We start from the raw sequence: 23,989 nt of genomic DNA, 5'->3' as shown, positions 1-23,989 counted from the left end.
TTAAGAATGCAGTCATGCAGTCATCAATTGAATTATTAAATGGTCTTTGGATGTTTCCAGGTAAAGGTTTCTTTAGTTATCCTACTTTGTTTACGACTTGTTATAGGTGGCCAAAGAAAGTAGTTTTCCTCAAATACGCATCCTATGGTTTTCTAACCTTCATCATTAAAAAAACCCCTCTGATATGGCGTAAACATTACAATGTATGTTGCAGAGTTTTTCTCTCTGCTTGGACCATATTTTGTGTCAGCCATACTCTCCTCTTAACATCATGGCAATCTGAGTTGTGTCCGGAAAAGAATATTCCACGTTATAAAAAGGGAAATACAAGCACAATCCCATTCTTCTCTTTGTGAGATGTGTTGAAACGACAATTTTTCAATAAGAAAGAAAGAAAGAGAGAGAGAGAGTGAGAGAGAGGAAGGAAGGAAGGAAGAAAGAAAGAAAGAAAGAAAGAAAGAAGGAAATGAGAGAGAGAGAAAGAGGAAGGAAGGAAGGAGAAAGAGAGAGAGAGAAAGAAAAAGGAAGGAAGGAAGGAGAGAGAAAGAGGAAGGAAGGAGAGAAAGAAAGAAAGAGGAAGGAGGGAAGGAAGGAAGGAAGGAGAGAGAGAAAAAGAGGAAGGAAGGATAGAGAGATAAAGAAAGAGGAAGGAAGGAGGGAAGGAAAAGACTGAGCAAGCTAATATTTTGTGGCATTTGGTTTTTTGAGCTAAGTTTCACATTGTCACACAAATGATCCCCTTTCCTCTGTTTTTGCTCCACAGGGACTGCTGTGCGGCACTGTGATGAACACAAGGGCTGGCTGGCACCCAATCTTTTCAACTGTACCTCACTGACTTTTGCTGTTCTCAAGGATTTTGTAAGTACTTTTCTTTCATTTTTCCTGCTCCAGAGCAAAGCCAGGAATCTATGGATGTACTCTTTTCTATATGTATGAATGAGCGCAAATAGTTTATTTTTATTTTACCAAAATTCCCAAACACAATCACTGTTTGATGCAACCCTTTGTCCTGACTCAAGTTGGTTTCATTCATAGAATCCCCAGTCCTGCCGATGACCATCTCTTGACTATAAGCCAGGGAGGAGATGTTGACTCTCTTTGTAAGATATTTCACAACGAGCTTGTGAAGATTAGGGCTGTATTATTGTAAAAATAGAAAGCCAGCTGCTTCCTCAGGACCACGTCCTCTTATTGTCTGGATTGATGAATGGGATGGCAATATGAATTGTCTTTTAACAAAGAAATACAAGGAGACATAGTTTACCAACTGCTTCATGCATTGATCATTTTTTATTCATTAGATTTGTATGCCACTCATCTCTCTACCAAGAGACTCTTGGAAGGTTTAAAGTTACATTTGAAGTTACATTGGTGCTTAAAAAAAACAACTTTGTGGCCAGGCACACTTTTACAACTTTCACAGTATTTGTCTCTCTTTCTCTGTCAGTCACATGTTTACCATTATGATCTGTTAGTATACCTTGTCCTGTGTCTGGCCCATTCTCCCCCCCCCCCTTCTTTGCTCCTCACAGAATGGACAGATTGCTTAAACAAGCTATCTCTTCATGAGTTGCTTTTCTTTAAGTGCTGTCAGTTGCTGCCTGTAATTGATAAGACTTCCATCATTTTCCTTTCTGGCTCTTTCAGCTGGTATAATCCTCACATTTTCAGGTTATTTTTTAGCCCTGGGATTATAACTTGAAGGAAGAGATTTTCAGAGTATTAAATTCTGTGATAAGTATTAAATTCAGTACTAGAGCATTTTGATTGAAGTAGCTTAGGGTAAGCTTTGGTTCAGTTTCTGACTTTATCTTAGCAAAGCTGTGATAAGACAAAAGCTGCAACTGAGCTATCAAGACACTGAACAACAAAGATTTTGCTTCCTGAACACTTTGGAGTATAGATTTTTGGGCTGCTAATCATGAAAACAACCTGTAATTTAATGTGGCATATACGTGGCATTTAACGTGGCATTTTATAGAACTATTTTTTTAAACAATGGCAATGTACATCCTTCAGTACCTGTTGGTTATGCTGCACAGATGAAAGAAACATACAAAAACATGGAACTGTTGCTGAAGCACCTTCAGTACACCTGGAATATCTGTGGAGATCTAAAAGTACTGGCTTTGCTGCTTGGGATGCAGCTCAGATATACCAAGTAGTGTTGTTGCATATGTGAATGGGACAGCTGTGGAAGAGAGTCACATTACATTAAAAAGGAATGGCTTTCCAAAAGAATTTGGTTCCAGGACAGCAAAGCATAGTGGACCTGACAGATATATTTTTTCCTCCGCATCACATAAAACCCAGGCTAATGAAAGCGTATGTGAAAGCAATGAACAAGGAAGGTGAGGGTTTTTGTTATTTTGAAAGATGTTTTCAAGAATAACTGATGCCAAGTTTAAGGAAGGTGTTTTTGTTGGTCTACAGATCAGATACATCACCAATGACAAGCAGTTCAGAGATCTCTTAATAGAACCAGAGAAAATCACCTGAAAAGCATTCAAGGATGTAGTTGAGAATTTTCTTGGCAACTATAGAGCATCAAACTACATTCAGTTGGTTAACAAATTTCTTACAACATATAAGATTATGAAGTGCAACATGTGCCTGGAGATGCATTTTCTGCATTCACACTTGGGCTTTTATCCTGAAAATCTGTCAATGATGAACGTAGCAAAAGGTTTCACAAGACATTGCCACAATGGAAAAGTGGTAACAGGGCAACTGGAACCCATTAATGGTGACTGACAACTGTTGGACATTGCCACAAGTTGCATCAGACACTGACTACAAATGAAATTCAGCAGCAAAATTTTAAGCCCTGTTGAACTCATGCAGCATGTCAGAAACATTATGCAATTAAAAATATAATACCGTAATTAAAAGAGAAATTAAAAATATTCCTCAAGATTCCTACGTGATACAGTCTTCCTGAAATTATATTCATGTTCAGTTTGAAGGGGTCTATCATTATCACCAAAAAAATTTCAGAAAGCAAAACTTCTGAAAAAAATTGTCCAGTAGAATCTATGTTTGGTTAATTTACCTTGTTTTGTTGAAGCACCTTTGAAAAATATCTTAATCTTTCCTGTGGAACAGGCAGAAAAATTGCTGCGAAATGAATCATTTTTGGATACAGAGCAGTCTCAGTGGGTAGCTCTCCAGCTTCGCAATGCTACACAAAACACCGAGAGCTTCTTTGGCAGTGATGTCAAAGTGGCTTTTCAGCTCTTAGCTCAACTTCTGAAGCATGAAAGCAACCAAGAAGGCTTTGGCTTGGCTGCTACCCAGGATGTTCACTTCACTGAGGTAAGCCCATCGGCTTAGGGTTTTCTTTGATGATACCAGACGTTGATTTGATCTGATACTAGGTTGGTCTACTCTTTAGAGCATGGGAATATGTAGAGCACTTCATGGCTTAGTGGAAGAGAACTGGCAGATATTCTGTTGCATCTCTTAAAAAAGGGGTGTCAAACTCACATTGCCACATCGTCACATGATGTATCACAACTTTTTTCCTCTTCGCTAAACCGGGGGTGGATGGGGCTAGCATGTGACGCATCTTGCCCGTGGGCCACGAGATTAACACTGCTGTTTTTAGAGAAGAAAATTATTTGGTTCTTTCACTGATAGCTTAAGAGAGGAACAGATCTATTTAGTTCAGCTGAGCATTGTGGAAGGGATGACTGGCAAGTTAGGCTTCATCCTAAATGATTAAAATTTAATCTACAGGTGTTTTAAATAGAAATAAAATCAATAAAAAATAAATGCTGCAGCATATTCTATATAAATCCAAAGCCCAAGTTAGTTTCCCAGTGAAGATTATTTTCTTAATAAATGTGGTTTGTTAAAAGGCACAGCATATTGTAAACAAATGTTTCTTGCAAGAAATACCAGCAATGAATATTATTTTGCCATAGGTTCCTGTAACTTTTTTTGGCCTTCCTGGATACCAGTCTTGCCCCTTGAAGCAAGCTATTTCTTTATATTTGTTATCAGAAGATACTTCTAGCTATCTCATGTTCTTTTTTGTGTCCTACAGAATTTGCTTAAGGTAGGCAGTGCTTTACTGGACAACAGCAACAAGCATCATTGGGAACTGATTCAACAGACAGAAGGTGGCACGGCACAGCTGCTCAGACACTTTGAGGACTATGCAAGCACTCTGGCCCAGAACATGCGCAAGACGTACTTGAACCCATTTACCATCATCACACCCAACATTGGTGAGAGAATAATAATAATGTCTCCTAATTAGCAAAATAGTAGTTGTTTCAATTCTATGCATTTTAGATAATTATACAGTTGAGTACCTTGGTTCTCAAAATTCTTGTCGAAATGTGTTGAGTACCAAATTTGATGAGTTTCAAAACAGTTGAGTACCTTGGTACTTGGTACTCAATTACTTTGAAACTCAACAAATTTGGTACTCAACACATTTTGACAAGAATTTTTTCCCCCAGTACTCATCGTTTGTTTGGGACTCAATGCACAAGCTAGTACTTGTTGGTCTTGTCTGCCTTGTGACTCATTACATTATTTCTTACGGGAAAAAATTGTTTGGTACTCATCATTTTTGCTGCTCATCACTCCTCCCAAAATCAATTAAGGATGGATACTAAGGTAACACTGTACTTACAGTAGATTAATCTGCATTTGAATAACAACAATGATAAATGAAAGAGTTGATTATTATTATTTAGTGTATGATGAAAACATGACAGAAGAGAAGTAAGTATATATACATGGTCCTGTAGTTATAGTAACACTTCAACGGGGGTATGGCAGGGCCTCAAAACTGGATATCCAATTTAGCTATCCAGGCAATCTCCCCTGGCGTTGATTCATGCAGATCTTCTAAGAAACCAAATAATGTACGTCGTGGACAATCTTGCACAATATGCATATCACTTTGCATATCAGCACTTCAATCCCAACAAGGGGAATCTTTTCATCCCCATTGATACTGGGCAAAGGCACTTCTTTCAGAATCACAACCAGGTGCTTTGGTAGAGGGATCACTAATGGTCAAGCCACAAGTAGGTACCTTGGACCATTCCCCTCCTCAAGAAGTCTCAGGGTTAAACTGGAAAGATGTTAAATGAATGGCTGTTTTCCATGCTGGACAATGGGATTTCAATCAGTTCAATGAAAGTGGTATTTTGTGCTTATATACAGCTGAAGCACCCATGTGTGTTTTGTGGTAGGCTCCATATTGGAAAAGATATTTTCTTGTAAATTTGAGAGTAAGAGGCTATTTCTTTTAAAATGATGCTTGCTACCAGTTTCTATAAGGCCACATATTTGAATAATCAAAATGTTACCTTGATTTAGAAATTGTGGTAGAAATACAAATGTATTTATCAAAAGGATTTAAATTGATTATTTAACTAAATATCAAACATGGTATTGAACTATCATGTTTTTTAAAACAGACATTATAGCTCTTTTCCTATAATATCCCCATAAATGTCCAATAAATCCAAGATATGCCTAGGATATTACCTGCAAATTAATGATAGGGAGCTGAAATGAGTTCTTAATTTTATTTAGATAATTACTATCTAGAACAGGGATGTCAAACTCGATTTCATTGAGGGACACATAAGGGTTGTGTTTGACCTTGAGGGGGCAGGGTGGGTGTGGCCAGGATGGGGATGGCCAGCTCAACGTCACTCATGTCAGGGGTGCTGGTGGGGCCCAAGCGCTCTACCAATGAAAAGGGGCTACCAAGCTCCGTTTTCACTGGCAGAGTCACCGCAGGTCAGTCCTTTGCTGTTTCCAGGGTGGCCCTGCGGGCCAGATCTAAGCACCCATGTGCCGCATCCAGTCCCTGGACCTTGAGTTTGACAGCCCTGGTCTAGAACATTCCCCTCATTCATAAAAGTATATTAGCATGGCTAAGGGGGCATAAGTGGGTTGTAAGTCAGTGTTAGCCTTACTGTCAAATATCGCACCTCCAGGAATATCACTAGGGCAGGGGTCGGCAAACTTAAACATTCTAAGAGCCATTTGGACCCATTTTCCACAGAAAAGAAAACACCGGGAGCCACAAAGGTCCTAACCGGAAGCCCCCTGTTCAATTCTGGAGCTGACCGGAAGTTCAGTTCCCCCACCATAGAGTCTCCTCCTAGCGTGGCGTACTTTTTCCTCTACCTGTCATAACCGAAAGCCCTATCAATTGTGGAGACAACTGGAAAACCTTCCCCTTGCCATAGAGTCTTTTCCTGGTGCACTGTGCTTCTTCCCCCCCCCACCGGAAGCTCCTCTCAAAATTGATGGAGCCGCCAGAAGGAGGAAAGAGCCACATGTGGCTCCAGAGCCGCAGTTTGCTGACCCCTGCACTAGGGTATACTAGTGTGGTGGCATTGCATAATATAACTTTGTGATTCCTCCACAAATTTATTTAACATAGTCATTGAGCAACAACAACATTAGTTATTATGAGTGTCCTTCCCTGCTTTGTGCAAAAATATTTCATTATAGCAATTGATGATGAGTGGGCATATTCTGGAAATAACGTTTTATTTTTGCCATTATGAGATGGTTTGGAAGTTAATGTTTGTCTGTTGCTTTGGTCTGGACATACAGTAGAGTTAGGATTTATGACAGTATGTGGAGATAAATGAAAGGTACATAAATGCTCACTCAAGAACATCCAAGTCTGAGTGAAAGAATTATAAGTAAAAAAAATCCAGCTGGACACTACCATTCAGTTGGCTTGATGCCTCATGTGTGTGTCTCTATCTCTCTGTGTCTTACATTGGCAGTTATTTCGGTGGTGAGGCTAGAAAAAATGAACTTTGCTGGTGCCAAACTGCCCCACTATGAGACACTCCGTGGTGAGAAACCAGCCGATATAGAAACTACTGTCATCCTGCCTGAAAGTGTATTCAAGGCTCCAGAAGGCAAACGTGAGTTTTGGGTGTGGGGGTGAAAATTCCTGGTATTGTAAAAAAGACGAGGAAGAGGAATCGATTGATACAATCCCTCTTTGGCAATACAACCAGTTTTCTTTACTGCCCAGGCTCTTTCATCTGGGGCATGAGCGGTAGCAGAAGCATTTATCACGTATATCGTTTATAATACCCTGACTATGTCAGAATGCACACGGTTGCAGGGCAGGAGACCGTATACCGTCTTGAACAAATTATTGTCCAATATTTTCGTGAAAAATCTCCACATCTCCTGAAAAATGTTAGCTTCTTTTTTGTTTCCCCAAACAAGCAGATTACAAATATTGGAAATAAACATTAGTGAAACCTTGTTTATCCTGTTCCTCTAGCAAAATAAAATGTGGCTCCGTGTTTCATGTTCATTTTTCAGAATCTTCTGTGGCCAGTGCCAAACATTTGCCAGGAACCAATGAGGAAGAAGAACATGCCCTTATGACAAGGCAGAAGAGACATCCAGATCTAAGTGAGGGCCAGGCCATTGCCAGTGTGATCATCTACCGCAACCTGGCAAGTCTGCTTCCAGAGCAGTATGACACAGATAAAAGGAGTCTAAGGTAATGGCTGCATTGTACCTCAATACTTATTAGTTATTCTGACCTAGGCTTCCCCAGCAGCACAAAGCTAAGTCTTTGTCCCGATAAACCCCTTTTATTTAATTTACAGTGAATTCCTCTCCAGCAAAGTCTTCCCTCTCCCACAGTCTTTCAAGATAGTTCACAATTAGCGATCTTTACCAGGCTTGGAGAGTGGCCAGGCTGATATCTTTCAGATGCCACAATACTTGGCAAGAATGCAGGAATGAATTAATTGCCTCCTGCAAACACCCCTCCCTTTCACTCCTCTTTCATTCTCTATGGAAGGGGCCATTCACCGTCCACTTGAGGCCTTACTCCCAAGTCGATCCTTGTTCCATAGCTGTTGCCTTCGTATGGCAACTCTGCGCATGTGAACACTGGGAACAGTCTCCAGCTGTTCGTCTGCCTCACTGATGTCTGATTCCGAAGGCAGCTGATAACTATCAGTCGGCCCTGGCCCCATCTCTGCCTCCAAGACAGAGCCCTCGCCCTTGCCCATATTCCAGGACTGACCCATGTTCCTCCTCAACCTCCTCACTGTCCAAATCTGCTGCCAGCTCTGCTGACCACTGGTGCGCCACAACATTAGTAGAGGGGGAAGGAGGAGCCAACTTCACGACAACACAACATGCGGTCTCGACTGTCTGAGACCGCCATTGACACTTTTGCCTCTGGACGGTCCAGTAGGACCTAAACTGTCCCGGAGAGATGGTGACGAGGAAGACAAAGCCTTGCTGGTCTCAAGGACACTGCAAAGTCCCTGATTGACCCAAGGGAAACGCTTCAAACCAGCGGCAAACAGGCAGCCCTCAGGTTGACGAAGTCAGAGATGGCTCCGGAAGGAAGGAAGTGAAAGTGAGTCCATCGGGTGATGTTTTTTTTTACTTTGAGAAAGATTGCCCAACCTTTTTTTAAAAGATAAATTAGTCCTCTAAGTAAAGAATAAAGTGGCGAATTTAATCCTTATTGGACTGACTTAGAAAGTTTTTGTTCTTGCTTGCAATGATGTTTTATGGATTGAAGTGATTGTAACGTTTCCTGTTTCTCCACTTGAAGTGACTGGACTGTTTTTTTCCCCTCTGTTTTTTACCACCTTATTTTTTGGCTTAAATTAAAACTCTTTTATTTTATTTTAACAAATTGTCCTATTTGTTATAAAATTACACCAAAGACATTTAAAGATTTTTGTTTTCCATAAAATTGAGAAAAAGTATAAAAAAGTGGAATCTGCCATTGGGAAGTCTGAGTCTGAAGTTTTTTTTTTCCTTTGAAACAATGTATCCTTTGTTCACTCCTATTTGATCTCACTGACTTTGTAACTGAAGGGTTTGCAACTTGTTTACAAAATCTGATAAAGACTCAAGGGCACGAATTGCTTTTTGCAGGTGCTCTTGGAAAATATTTTGGCAAGAGAAGGAAAAGGAAAGAAAAAGATAAGAATCCCTCTACTTTGAAGAGTACAAAAGAACTTGTGCTTAAGACTTAAAATAAATATAGATATATTCACAAAAGAAGTTTGGAAGGCTAGAGTGGCAGTGGCTATTAGACTCCTTTTTTCCTATTTTTTTCTTTTGGAAAAATGGATCAATATTCAGATGAGGAAACCTTAAAATTTCAAAACATCCTGGTTGAAATTCAAAATATTTTAGAAGGATTTGGGAGATTTGAGAAGAAGTTGGATAGACTATTGTTTATCACAGCAAAAGATGAAGGGGTTGGAGCCCCAAAAATTAAAGAAGAGAATGAAAATATAGACGATAAAGACAATAGATGAACTTATTAATGGAGCAATTATGTGTGAAAGTGGACAGAAGGGAAGATGGAAAAGTGAATTTGACAATTTGGAGCTTTATCCCAGATTTCAAGATACAGGAGAAAAAAAAAGAGCGATAAGGATGGAGTTAAGAAGAGAAACCTATTCAGAAATAAGTTTGACAACCAAAGATAAGATAATGTTAATAACAATTCAAGGGCAATGAGACTATTTGAGAAATCTTCTAAGCAATAAAGTGCGGAGAGAAGTTCATAAAAACTTTGGAAAGGAGTTGAAAAGAGAATTGACACAACTGGCAAGAGAGATAAGACTGTTTTGCTACTGGAAAGATACAGGTTGATAATGTTAGCTAATTCTTGGTGATTAATAAGTAGGGATTTCAGTATTTTGTAGACTGTTTTAGATTATCATTGAATGTTTATTCGTTAACATAATTAACTATGACAATAATAATGAAATGATAACCTTAATTAGTATAAGTAATCTGGCCATAAATTGTAAATTGGGATTTGGTAAAAAGACCTATAAATGTTATTAATAAATTTTTGTTTAGATCTTATTATGAAGGTATAATTAATTTGGGTCTGAAGAAAGGAGATGTGATATAAACAGTACATAATTTTTTTTCTCATTAACCACAATAATAATAAGGAAATGTTAATCATTTTGTAGATTGTTTTAGATTTTTATTAAATGTTCTTTTTGTTAACATATAATTAACAATGATAATAATAATGAAATGATAAACTTAATTAGTAGAAATAACTTGGATATAAATTGTAATTTGGAACTTAGGGAAAGACCTATAAATTTTATTAATAAATTCTTGTTTAAGAGCTTGCTATAAAGGTATAATCTCTTTTGGGCCTGATGAGAGGAGAGGGTGATATAAATAGTAAATAATTTTTTAGTTAACTACAATAATAAGAAGGAAATGTTAATGGATAATGTTTAATGATATATACATGTGTGTTGTACCAGTAAAAGCAAATTGGACATAAGCTTTAATCTGTGAGTTGGGGGGGGGGGGAAGGGGAGGGAATGCTTAGATATCCTACTAACTGACTTTGTTTTAGAATATGTTATAAAGGTGTAAAGTCATTGGAGGTTTACTGAGATTGCAAATATATGCCAATAGGTGGTTGTGTCTTTAAATACAAATGATTTTAGATAAAAGCACGTTTAAATAATTGTAATCAAATGAGAATTGTGGTACAGTGATAGTAAAATACATAAACTTTAAAATGTACAATTCAATTTGAATGAAGTATATAGAATGATTGTGGAAGAAACGCACAAAATGTATTTGTAACCAATCGACACGCTTTCTACAAGATGTAACGAAAGATTATTCTTTTTTTGTGAGTGTTTTTGTTTAAGTAAAACAATAATTTTTTTCAAAAAAACATTAGTAGAGGGGGTAGAAATGTTTAGATGCTCATTGTTTGTGTTTTATTGCAAATCTTCTTTGGAGTTCTCCATGTTGCTTATTGAAAGGGTTGTTGAAACTCCAGTAGCTTCAAGATTGTCTGAGCCACAAAATGGTTGTTGTTATTTACCTGGCTGACTGTCTCGGTTTAGAAACTAAGCAGGGCATATTCTGGCTAGTACTTACTTGGATGTGGAACCACTAGAAAACCCAAAATTGGGACGTTGAAAAAATATCCCCTGAAGCCATTGCAAAGCTCGGTCTGTAGTGTTGCTAAAAAAAAAAAAGGCTATCGATGTCATCATTAAATCTCCAAGAGCCAAGATTGATTTGAAAGAGATTTGATTGTATTTTTGAAGGCCTAGAAAATGTCTGAAAGCACTAAATGGGGAGGGGGTGGGGTTAATGGTAAGCAGAATTCAACCTTACAGAAGGGAAACAGTGATTTAAGTAAATATATTTTATTGATTTACGTGTTTAGGGTGCTGCCATTTGGCTTTACTATAAGTTGATTAATCATCATGGCTGCTGTTTGTACTTACTTTGTGGATGTTTTTATTCTTTTAATGCTTTTTAATTGTTTTATAATTTTAGAATTGTAAGCCGCTTAGAGTCACTTGGCTGAGTTGAGCAGCTATAGAAATTGAATAAATGGATGGGTGAATGTATGACTAAATAAATGCCCTGTTGTCACCACAGAGTCCCCAAGCGCCCTATCATCAACACCCCAGTGGTGAGCATCAGCATCCATGACAATGACGCATTGATGCAACGCGCCCTTGAGAAACCCATCACTGTGCAGTTTCGGATGTTGGAAACTGAGGAGCGGACCAAGCCTATTTGTGTCTTCTGGAACCACTCCATCCTGTGAGATCTATTTCCCAGGCAAAATGGCTGGGACTGCCATAGAATGAATAGGGAGGGAACAATAGATATTGGGATGTGGGGGGCAGGATTCCTCGGGCTGACTCTGCTATTTTTCAGGGTCAGTGGGACTGGTGGCTGGTCAGCTAAAGGCTGTGAGGTTGTCTTCAGGAATGAAACGCATGTCAACTGCCAGTGTAATCATATGACAAGCTTTGCTGTGCTGATGGACATTTCCCGAAGAGAGGTAAGAAAAATAAGGACTCTACTATGAGGATAGGAGAATAAGGCAAGGGAGAATTCTGAAGGGAGCATAACACAGTAGCAGAAGTTAGGTTTTGGCTCCTTAAGGAGCCAAGGATGTTAGACCCATAGGGCTGCAAACAGCTCCTCCTACTCATTGCTGGAACTCAAAACAAATAGCTATCTAGCCTCTGTTTGAACACATTTAGTCAAGGGAAATAATTGATTCTACTATCAAATTGCTCTTGCTTTTAGGCAGACCAAATAATAAGATGCATGGGTATCCATTAATAAATTCTCTGTTCCTCCCAGAATGGTGAGATCCTACCCCTGAAGACGATCACATATATCTCCATTGCTGTGACGCTGGGCAGCCTCCTGCTTACTTTCTTCTTCCTGGCTGGATTGCGAACTCTGCGATCCAATCAACAAAGCATCCGCAAGAACCTAGTGATTGCGCTATTTTTTTCTGAACTCGTCTTCCTACTGGGCATCAACCAGGCTGATCTGCCAGTAAGCATCTGTAGGGGTGGGAGAGGAAAAAAAACTTTGCTAAAAAGATTAAGTTCATAGTCATGGTCATATCTACTAAGTATCAATACAATAATTACTATCTATTGCTAATGAATAGTCAGACATCCCACTCCTCCCCAACAAACCACACAGGGTTATCTGGCATCCACGCATCCTTCTTTGTTTGGGTGCCTTTGAGAGCCAAGAAAACTGCCTTAAATTAATAGCAGGGGCTCCTGGAAATGTAAATCAAAGATAGAAAAATATCCTATCTGAACTCCGAATATATAGTGAAATGGTTCATTACATTTTGTGTTTTGTGTACATTTGGAACAGGTTTCTAATCCTGCTCTTTTGTCTCTTTCATTGATAGTTTGCCTGTACCGTCATTGCCATCCTGTTGCACTTTCTGTACATGTGTGCCTTTGCCTGGGCATTGCTAGAAGCATTGCATATTTACCGCATGCTGAGTGAAGTGCGAGACATCAACTATGGCCCGATGCGGTTCTATTATATGGTCGGATGGGGTGTGCCAGCATTCATCACTGGTGAGGCCCGCGCTAAACTTCATATAATCTGGCATATGGCCATGGCTCTTCTGAGGCCATTATACTCTTTGTGAATCATATATATATATATGGCTCTGTGTGTGTGTGTGTGTGTGTGTGTGTGTTCCAGCATAACTCTGGAACGCCTCAAGCAATTTCAACCAAACTTAGTACACAGATGACTTACTCTCTGGAAAAAATACTGTGGGGGGTAAGACACCTCTAACACCCCTGGGGGGGGGGATGTTACAATATAGCTTGTTGTGCCTTCAGATCAGGGGTGGGTTTCTCGTCCCGTTCCAACCGGTTCGGTTGGAACGAGGCCGGCGGCGTCCTCGTGCACGCACGCGGTGTCCTCGCGCACGCACACGGCGTGTGCGTGCATGCGCACAGCACGCGCATGCGTACTAGCGTCTGCGCGATGCTCCAGCTGCTCCTGGAGGATCGCGCAGGCGCTGTATGCATTCTGCACATGCGTAGAAGCGCAGAATTCGTAAAAACCGGGTAAGGAGCGGGCGCGGGTGTGCGGGCGCGCGCGGGCGCGGGGGGGGCTTCGCCGTTCCCGGAAGTTACTTACTTCCGGGTTCGGCGACCAACCGGATCGCAGGGACCGGTGCGAACCGGTCGAAACCCACCCCTGCTTCAGATGGCTTCTATTATACTGCCATAAAATGGATTCTACTGTACAACTTATGCTATGGTAATGGCTTCACAGTACTCCACAAGGGGGCTCCCTCTGGTAAGGGGAAAATCCAACATTAGAAATTATGTTTAGTCTGGACATCCCCCCCCCCCTTTCTTATGAATAAATACCCAGACAACAGCAGATTATCAGCTAGTTTTATTAAAAAGAAAATAGCTTATTTTATTAAAATAAAATGGTTCCTTCCTCTGCTAGTCTTATAACAGGTAACTGAATCAATTTAAGCAGGATATTTATTTATTTATTTATTTATTTATTTATTTATTTATCTTGAAATTTATTTGCTGCCCATCTTATGCCCAATGACTTTGGGCACCTTACAACATAAAAACATTAAAATAATCAATTATAAAATACTAAAGCAGATAAAATCATGAACAAAAGATGGCAAAGGAGGGAGCCAGATACATGGGGGAGAGGGAAATAGGATTAGACCACCACCTCCAGAGTGAAGGTCTTCCATTAGGAGAGCCATCTGGCAGGACCAGGTCTTAAAGCTATTACACAAAGTCAGGAGGTTGGGAGCCAATCTCACCTCAGGGAGGAGATGCCCCCTGCTGGCATGGGTGGGGTGGGCGAGTCCCATCTGGATCAGACTGTTGCTCAAGTAGTCTGGACCCATGCCATGCAGGAGAGATGACAATCAAAACCTTAATACTGTCCTGTCAAAGTTCGTTCAATTCCAACTTTCTGCCTAAGTGACAATCTTCTAGCTATAGAGTAGATGAAACGTTTAAGGATTTATGTTTCCTCTTTATTGATTGTTTTGTGTGGTATTTTCTTTAGGACTTGCTGTGGGCCTGGATCCTGAAGGATATGGAAACCCAGACTTTTGCTGGCTCTCCATCTATGATACTCTGATTTGGAGCTTTGCTGGTCCCATTGCTTTTGCTGTTGCAGTGAGTAGAGAAGCAGAGGAATATGGGGAGGAAAGGCAAAAGACCCACATTTCACATTATCGGAACAGCTGCCTGGTTCCATACGACTACTACTGGTTTACATGGGGTGTAAATTATAAATGCATGATAAAAAGAGAGGGTTTTTTTAAGGATGGACATGGCAACTTTTACTTTTACGCAAGGGTTTAGTTTTATTTATCCAGCGTGTCAAGGACTGCCTAGTTCTGCCGTTTTATTTTTCCATCTGAAATAATCTGAATAACTTGGAAAACAATGTTCTTGGTCAACGGACTGAAGATGCAATGAAGGCTGAGAAGCATTGCCCAGAATTGCAGATCTTCCCTTGCTCCAACAGGAACCTCAGATGATGGGTTACACAAGTTTCCCAATCAATCATACAACAGTTATAAAACTGAGGGGTCCTTGGTGTTCTCTGAGCTTGCTTGTTTTTTTTTTTTTTTTGGCAGACATTTCAATACCTTAAGTGGTGGTTGGTTTAGTGGTTTATTCGACTTGTATGCCACCCTATTCCCAAAGGGACTCAGGGCGGCTGACAAACCAAGAGGGAAGAGGAACAAATACAAAGAGTAAAACAGAAACAAAACAACAATAGAAAACAATTTAAAAAGTCACAACAAGCACAACCAATTCGAGTAGGGGTGGAACTCAACAGCCCCAGGCCTGCTGGAACAGCCAGGTCTTAACGGAGGCACGGGATAAAATACCATCAATATGCGGACGATACGCAATTGTATCTGTCCGCCCCGTGCCAACTCAATGAAGCGGTGGACGTGATGAACCAGGGTTTGGAGGCCGTTAAGAACTGGATGAGTGCTAACAAACTGGTACTCAACCCGGATAAGACCGAGTGGCTGTTGTGCTTCCCCCCCAATAATTTGGCTAATACACCAACGCTTAGGCTGGGGGGTCAAATTTTATACCCCTCAGATAGGGTCCGCAACTTAGGAGTCCTCCTGGATCCACAGCTGACTTTTGATCACCAGCTGTCGGCTGTGACCAGGGGGGCATTTGCCCAGGTTCGCCTGGTCCGCCAGTTGCGGCCCTACCTAGACCGGGGGGCTCTCACAACAGTCACTCGAGCCCTTGTGATCTCTAGACTGGAATACTGCAATGGGCTCTACATGGGGTTGCCCTTGAGGTGCATCCGGCGACTACAGCTAGTCCAAAATGCAGCCGCGCGAGTGATAGTGGGCGCACCGCGGTTCGCCCACGTTACACCTGTCCTCCGCGAGCTGCACTGGCTACCTGTTGGTCTCCGGGTGCGCTTCAGGATACTGATGACCATCTTTAAAGCACTCCATGGTAGTGGATCTGGGTACTTGAGAGACCGCCTTCTGCCGATTACCTCCCTAAATCGACCAATTAGATCGCACAGACTGGGCCTCCTCCGAATCCCATCTGCCAGTCAATGTCGACTGGCGACCACACGGAGGAGAGCCTTTTCTGTTGCTGCCCCGACCCTGTGGAACGAGCTCCCCATGGAGATCCGTACCCTCACCACTATCCAGACCTTCCGCACAGCCCTCAAGATCTGGCTCTCCCAGCAGGCCTGGGGATAGGTTTCCAATTACCCGCCCGAGTGTTTGATTGCTGAATGAAAGTTGTGTTTTATTATTTTTTCTTTGTGCACATATTGTTTTGTTTCTGACCTTACACCCCCCTCCCCTGTGGTTGTAAGCCGCCCTGAGTCCCCTCAGGGAAAAGGGCGGCATATAAATCCCAATAAACCTAAACCTAAACCTAAACCTTTACGGAAAGCCTGAAGGGTGGCGAGGGTCCGAATCTCCATGGAGAGATCATTCCAGAGGGCCGGAGCAGCCACAGAGAAGGCCCTCCTCCGGGTGGTCAACAGCCGGCATTCGCCGGCAGATGGAATTCGGAGGAGGCCTAATCTGTGGGATCTAATGGGTCTTTGGGAGGTAATCGGCAGGAGGCGGTCTCTCAAGTACCCAGGTCCATTACCATGTAGGGCTTTATAAGTGACGACTAGCGCCTTGAAGCATATCCAGAGACCAATAGGCAGCCAGTGCAGCTCGCGGAGGATAGGTGTAACATGGGTGTACCAAGGCGCACCCAGAATCACTCGCAATTATCTAGGTAACATCATCAGTGCTGGTGCTAGGTATAAGACTCTTATAAAAAAGAACTGATCTTTGCAAGAACCAGGAAAGGGCACTGCCAAGAAAGAGGGATTGATACAGTATTTAAAATATTTCAGATTTGGGAGGATGCACTATTAGTGAAATTTAGTATTAAACTTTTCCCTCTTTCATTCTATAGATGAGCGTCTTCCTCTATGTCCTGGCCACCAAGGCCACTTGTGCAGCTCAACAGCAAGGTTTTGAGAAGAAGGGGACAGTGTGAGTCTGGCATTGTTCATGCACAACTACCCTTTTCAATGATTATGAGCTTTTAACTATTCTTCCATATCCCTGCAGCATGATTTCTACTTTTTTGATCCTATGTGCCTTTCCTCTGAGTTATCACCTTTGTTATTGTCTCCACCTTATTTTACCCTACTAAGTTATTCTGTCTCCTGCTTTCCATTTTCTGACTTAGCATTGATGTATCCCAGTAGTCAATGCTTCCAATATTTTTGTTGGAATTGTGGGACCAGTCCTATATAAGTGCAGAACTAGGTAGTATTTGCAAAGTCAATGGAGGCCATGTCCCAGAGTCAGTCAAGAGAATCAAGTTTATTCATATTCTACCCATGAGACTTGGGGGTTGTTGCCCACACTGACTGTACTCTTTCTCTACTATAGCTCTGGTCTACGGTCGGGCTTCATCTCTCTGCTGATCATGAGTGTCACCTGGTTGCTGGCTCTGCTGTCTATCAACAGTGATGCCATCCTCTTCCACTATCTCTTTGTGGGCTTCAACTGCTTCCAGGTAACTTGGATATATCAGGACATAGCACAATAGCACACATTGGAATGGAATTTTCACAGGCCAGTCAGCATTTGCTCAATAATATTGAGCTGTTATCAATTCCCCCAGTTCAATTTTGTTTCCACCATTTTCCCTTTTCTCCAAGAACTCGTTTATCTCAATTTCATACAGTAATAGAAATTGAAGAACCAGACCAAAATTGATATATATATATATATATATATATATATATATATATATATATATATATATATATATATATATATATATATATATATTTGGAATTTCATGTGGCTTTTTGAGTACGATTGACCTCTGTTTGGCAATTGGAGCAGGGCGCATGCAGATTTCATTGATCATGAGCCTGTATTAGACACATCAAGCGCTTTCCTATTAGCAAGGGAAGAAGAACTAGTTTTTTCAATGGGTTGGAATCTTTTAAAAGATGAAACAGTTTCTGGACGTGTACTGGGAAACATAAACAGAATTTAAACAGCATTTGGACCACATGTTTTAAACCTTTGAAATAAATCAGTCCTTATATTCTTGAGAGACGCAGTGGCTCAGTGACTAAGACACTGAGCTTGTCAATCAGAAAGGTCGGCAGTTCTGCGGTTCAAATCCCTAGCATTGCATAACAGAATGAGCTCCTGTTACTTGTCCCAGATTCTGCCAACCTAGCAGTTTGAAAGCATGTGAAAATGCAAGTAGATTATTAGCTAATAGCTAATAACTGGTTTTTATTTTTCTGGGAGTTGATGGCAAGAGGAACTGATGTAATTATTACTTAATACAATATGATACTGGCTATATAATAGTATACATGTGATTATATGTTATGAAAATAGAAAATAAAAAAAGTATTTTGAAAAAAGAAAAAAGAAAAATGCAAGTAGAAAAATAGGAACCACTTTGGTGGGAAGGTAACAGCGTTCCATGTGCCTTCGGTGTTTAGTCATGCCGGCCATATGACCACAGAGACTTCTTCAGATAGCGCTGGCTCTTCGGCCTTGAAAGAGAGATAAGCACCCCCCTAGAGTCGGGAATGACTAGCACGTATGTCTGAGGGGAACCTTTACCTTTACCTATATTCTTGAGCTCTTTGCCTCTCAAAATGATTGAGCCCTATAGAACAACAGGATTTTAATTTCCATATATATATATATATATATGTATATATATATATATATATATATATATATGTATGTATGTATGTATGTACGTACGTACGTACGTACGTACGTACGTACGTACGTACATACGTACGTACGTACGTACATATATTTTAAAAAAAGCTTCCCTTTGTTGCTCCAAATATTTGGATGTGTATAGATTTCATGTAGGTTCACGCATACTCAGAGATCTTTTTCACTAAATAATTAGTAAATGATGATTTAAAATAGCATTTTTACCAAAACTATTGCTCTCTAGTCATAATAAAAAGATGCAAAAAGAACATTTTTCTTTTTTACAACTACTGTTATTTTCCCAAGTATATTCCCCTACTAGAGCAAATCTTATAAATAAAAGCAACAATTATTCTTGGTGTAGAAATTGTTGAAGCCCAGTCAAATCTTAAAGAGTTTAATACAACCTTTTGTAGTTGTTCAGAAGAAAAAATTTGCTGTTTATGAGTGGGAAGAAATATATGAAACAAAAATAATAAAGACCATGTAGGATTGAAAATAGAAAGTAACTAAGGAATCTAGAAAAGAAAGTAGGGGAAGATACAGAACCCAGATGATACACTATTAAATGGGAAAGGCGGGAGGGGGAAAACAGGAAAGAAAGTGCTAAATATACACTTGTGTATATATTCAAGAATGAGATATAAAGGGAGCGGAAATAGTTAGGATAGATTGGTGAAGGGAGGGAATAAGAAGTGATACTAAACTATATTTGGGTTTGTGGAAATTCCATCCCAAGAAAACATAAATTGAGATTTGAAAGAGACCCCTATAATAACAGAAAAAAGGGAGAGAGGAGGAGAGGATGAGAAGAAGCAAGGAAGGGAAGAAAGAGGTAAGGAGAGGACAGTGGAGAGGAGAGAAGGAGAAGGAAAGAGAGTTGGAAGGGGAAGAGGAAGAGTAGGAGTAGGGGAGAGGTAAGGGAAGAAGGAAGGGGAAGGAGAGGAGGAAGGAAGAAAGTAGAGAAGGGAGGGAGGGAGAAAAGAAATGGGAAATAAGGTGGTGTTAAAACAGGCGGATGGGATGGTAAATAAAGCAACCCAAACTGTATATTATAATCTTTTAAATTGGATATTAAATGTATAAGAATGACAAATGTAAAGAAGAATAACTGTGAATGTATACCTATAATTGTAAGTAAAAGAATAAAAAATAAATAAAAACTTAAAAAAATAGAAAGTAAGTCTGCAAATTAGGCTACTGGCTTTCCCTTACTATAATGCTTTGGAAACCCAGAATGATACAATTGGTTAAATTGCTGGACCAATACTAAGGAGACCCAGGTCTAGGAACCCCGTTAGCATGGAAATGCATGATGACTTTGGACTAGTCATTCTCTCTCTCAGCACAACCTGTCTCACAGCATTCCTATTGTGGAGATACAGTGAAGAGATCTCCACAGAGACCTCAGCTGCCTTGAGCTCTTGAAGGACGAGCAAGATATAAGTCTAAGAAACAAATAAGCATTATGAAGCTTGGAAGCCATGAGGATGTCATTCATTGCTTATTCTCTTATTGTTCCATAGGGACCTTTAATCTTTCTCCTCTGTGTCATCTTATCTAAAGAAGTGAGAAAGGCTCTCAGATCTATTTGTGGAAAGAAGCACAGCACTGATCCTACACTCACTACCAAATCTACCTTGACAGCAGTGAGTATTTCAAGGCAGTTCTTTTCCTAGGCTCACTGAGGGCCAATAATACCTTTGAGTAGAAAACTATGGGTAATTTGTTGCAGAATTTGACACTGATCTTAAAAGGCAAAATAAACAAAACTTTGACCTGGAGTTGGCATTTTGCTCCAGTTCAAAATTTTAAGTCATATTCTGCATCAAGAGATGACAATGAAGCCACTGGCAATGAAGCAAACATGCATATATTTTCATGTTTTGCCTAACTGATTCTCCTTTTAATAGTATTATAGAAGGCACACTGAAGCCAAATTATATACAATCTCCAGGTTTGACAGCTTGAGCACTCAGATCTTTTCACAACCAACTGTCACACTTAAAACAGAGTAATTTCATGAAAACTGAGGTTCATCTCTGAATTTTGTGTTTCTTGGATCAGATGGCATGCACAATATTCTATAACCTGCTTTCAGGTCATCTTCTGAACTTTTATATCCAGAATATAACAGGAAAAAAGTGGTCTGATTTCTTATAGCAAAGATGAGTTTTGGCAACAGATTCCAAGGAACAACTAGTGAACGAATGCCTGTGAAAAGAAACACACTGCTAGCATTGAGAAAAGAGTCTGTGCCGCCCGCAGCATTTTTAGATAGTGTAGGAATTAAGAGCTGTCTCCTTTAAGAAACTACCTCCTGGGAAATGTAGGCAGAGACTTCCTTATGGGAAATGTAGTTCCATGATATGTGATCATATCTGTGTTTCTGATTGGCCACTGGGGCATTCTGCCTGCACGCGGAACAAAGCCAGTCATTTTAAATGCCATTTTGAACCGCGGAAGCAACGTGTGTGTCTCCTCTCTCAACATGGGAGCCAAATCATTACACCACATGATGGGAGACTTCTAAAATAAAAGAGATCAATGGTCAAGTAGATGAGCAATGTTGGCTCAGTGGAAGATATGAAGTCCAGAACTGAGAGCTGTGCTGACAAAAAATACTCAGATCTTTAGTCTAATTGGTGAACACCAAATGTATATATACACACACATTGTATATATACTATATATATGGCCAGGTCTCACTCGCCATCTTCAGGCTGGTGTTTTCGGCTTAAAGCATGGTCGAAGCTGCCGTCTTTCTATAAATCTTGGTGGGGGTGTATGGTGCTGATTGGTTCTGGTTGTGTGTCCATTGTTGTTTTGTATTGTAACCGCCTGGGTAGTGGGTGGGGCTAGTTTGTTGACTAGAGCTGGTTTCCAGATATCTGGTAGGTGGGAGGTATCATCACATTTATTCATGTTGTGTGGGTATTTCTCTATTTTGATAGCTTCCATAATTATTTTCTTGCTGAAGTGTTCAGTTTTGGAGATTAATTTGGTTCCTTCAAATGTGCTAGAAAAGGGAGGAAGTTTTTCCTTTTTTTCTTACTAAGTTCTTGTGTTTTGTGATGTGTGCATTTATTCTCCTGTTCATTTGTCCTATGTATGTTGCAGGGCAGATTTTGCATGGTATTTCATAGACTCCTTGGTTTTATAGCTGGATTTTGTCTTTGGGGTTTCTTAAGATGTTGGCTATTTTTTGGTCAGTGTTGAAGGCTGTCTTGATATTGTGTTTGTGGAGAATTTTGCTGATTTTATCTGTGGTGCCTTTGATGTAAGGGAGGAGGGCAATGCCGTTGTCCTGTTCTGTGTCTCGGTTTTGGGGGGGAGTCTCCCTTTGGATTAGGTTGGTAATTGTTTTTCTTTGGAATCCGTTGGAGATTAATACATTTGTGAGAGTGTGTAATTCAGTTTTCAGGTGGTCTTTGTTGGCTCAGCGTTTGGTTCTGGAGATGAGGGTCTTCGCTACAGAGTTAATCTGTGCAGGGTGGTGATGGGATTGTATGTTTAAGTAGCAATTGGTGTGTGTTTTTTTCTGGTAGATGGTGTGTCCTAGGGAGCCATTGGGTTTTTTGTAGATTAGGACATCCAGAAAGGGAAGTTGGTTGTTTGCTTCTATTTCCATAGTAAATTTTATTTTGGGGTGTAGGCTGTTGAGATGTGTGAGGAAGTTGTCCAGTTTTTCTTTCCCATGTGGCCAAATCATGAAAGTGTCATCAACATATCTAAGCCAGAGTTTGGGTTTGTGTTCAGATTTATCTAAGGCATTAGTTCCACACACACACACCAAGATTTATAGAAAGACGGCAGCTCCGATCACACTTTAAGCCCAAAACACCAGCCTGAAGATGGCAAGTGAGACCTCACCAAAACGTTGCCAAGACAATCTCAATCTTACACGGGGAAAGACCCGAATACAAGAAGATCAGCATAGCTACACTTGTGAAAATCTACAAACACACACACACACACACACACACACACACACGTGTGTGTGTGTGTATTGAAGGGACTCATCAAATTACCCCTTGCCTCTCTGCTGCAATTAATTGCTTTCTCTCCCATATTATTCTGATGTCAACAGGCTTATATTTGCAACAATACCTACGTGGATGGGCAATTGTACCATACGCCATTTGGGGACTCCACTGGTTCCTTGCATAGCACTGTCCGCTCAGGCAAGAGTCACCACAGCTACATCCCTTTTGTGCTCAGGTAATGCCGATGTAAAGAATGTATAAACTCTTTCCTTACCCCATTGTATAGGTCTTGCTGCCTGTATTGTGGAACCTTGACAGCTATCAAATCCTCTATTTTCTGTTCACAGGGAGGAGTCTGGCTTGAACAATAGCCAGGTACACATTGGGCCTGCAGATCCCAATTCTTTGTTCTTGGAAGACAAGGATCAGAACAATGGTGAGAGGAAGTGAATTGGACAAGTTCTGGACAGAATTGTCTCTCACTCTGGGCTTATGAATTGCCTTCAATTGATAGCATGCCTTATAACTTGCTTCTTAAAGCTACAGTGTTTCTCATTTCCATGTAGTCCTTTTCTTGTTTCCCCCCCCTCAACTTCCTGATCACCTCCAAGAAGACCTCCAAGGTCCCTTCCAACTCTGCTTTTTTTAAATTCTACCTTCTTTAAATGGTCTAGGATTTTGGACACCAATGGTGATTACATGTGAACAAAAAAAAAATCACAATTCTTTCTCCTCATGTTTCTCAGAGTCTAGTCAAAGTTAAATATGTGCTAGGACTGAGAATGTAGTAAATCCATAAAGTTGCAACTTAGTATATTTCATGTTGTTATATGCATATTATATCTGTAAATCCCATAAAACTCAATGATATCTTCATAGAATTGCACCTCAATTTTCTTCTATTTGCTTTGCTGTGCTAAAACTGTTTTATTCCAAAAGAGAAAGGCAGATTAAAATGAGCATTGTCTTTGTTTGCATACAGAAATGACAAGCCAGGCCATTACGTGTCTGTGGGACTTTTTATAGATGGATAGTTGCCTTTTTCATAGACTCTATCCCATTCCTTATGAAATAGTGCAATGCAATGTGAAGTTGAGTGCAAGAACTGTTCAGTGCAGACTGCAGGAATTTGGCCTAAAATCTAGAATTCCACAAAAAAGCCACTTTTATCTCTAAAACAAAGGTTGAAAAGACTAAACTGGGCTAAAACCCATGGTACCTGGACAGAGGAGCAATGGGACAGTGTTATTTGGAGTGATGAGACCCTGTTTGGTAGTGATGGCGTTAAAATACACTTTCCCCAAATGATTTCCACAATTTTGGCCACTAATGTAATTGGACACTATAGCCACTACATAGACTGAGCTTGCACAAAAATGCATGTACAAGAGAA

The 23,989-nt window shown here is 40.3% G+C and overlaps 1 protein-coding gene across 2 annotated transcripts in view; it reads left to right on the top strand.

Annotated features, from left to right (window-relative positions):
- Window positions 1-23,989, top strand: part of CELSR2 (cadherin EGF LAG seven-pass G-type receptor 2) — a 118,510-nt gene that overhangs the window by 88,931 nt on the left and 5,590 nt on the right. For both annotated transcript variants that reach the window (XM_032218438.1, XM_032218437.1), the window contains exons 17-31: window positions 764-858; window positions 3,106-3,315; window positions 4,049-4,232; window positions 6,777-6,920; window positions 7,333-7,516; window positions 11,440-11,607; window positions 11,725-11,851; window positions 12,160-12,360; window positions 12,734-12,908; window positions 14,398-14,510; window positions 16,812-16,891; window positions 17,297-17,423; window positions 20,137-20,259; window positions 22,701-22,831; window positions 22,944-23,032. In XM_032218438.1, the coding sequence (XP_032074329.1) occupies window positions 764-858; window positions 3,106-3,315; window positions 4,049-4,232; window positions 6,777-6,920; window positions 7,333-7,516; window positions 11,440-11,607; window positions 11,725-11,851; window positions 12,160-12,360; window positions 12,734-12,908; window positions 14,398-14,510; window positions 16,812-16,891; window positions 17,297-17,423; window positions 20,137-20,259; window positions 22,701-22,831; window positions 22,944-23,032 (2,151 nt within the window). The remainder of the gene's footprint in view (window positions 1-763; window positions 859-3,105; window positions 3,316-4,048; window positions 4,233-6,776; window positions 6,921-7,332; window positions 7,517-11,439; window positions 11,608-11,724; window positions 11,852-12,159; window positions 12,361-12,733; window positions 12,909-14,397; window positions 14,511-16,811; window positions 16,892-17,296; window positions 17,424-20,136; window positions 20,260-22,700; window positions 22,832-22,943; window positions 23,033-23,989) is intronic.

Source organism: Thamnophis elegans, chromosome 5 (assembly GCF_009769535.1).
Source record: "Thamnophis elegans isolate rThaEle1 chromosome 5, rThaEle1.pri, whole genome shotgun sequence".
NCBI lineage: Eukaryota > Metazoa > Chordata > Lepidosauria > Squamata > Colubridae > Thamnophis > Thamnophis elegans.
Note: the sequence above shows the minus strand (reverse complement) of the source record. Positions and strands in the feature narration are given on the sequence as shown.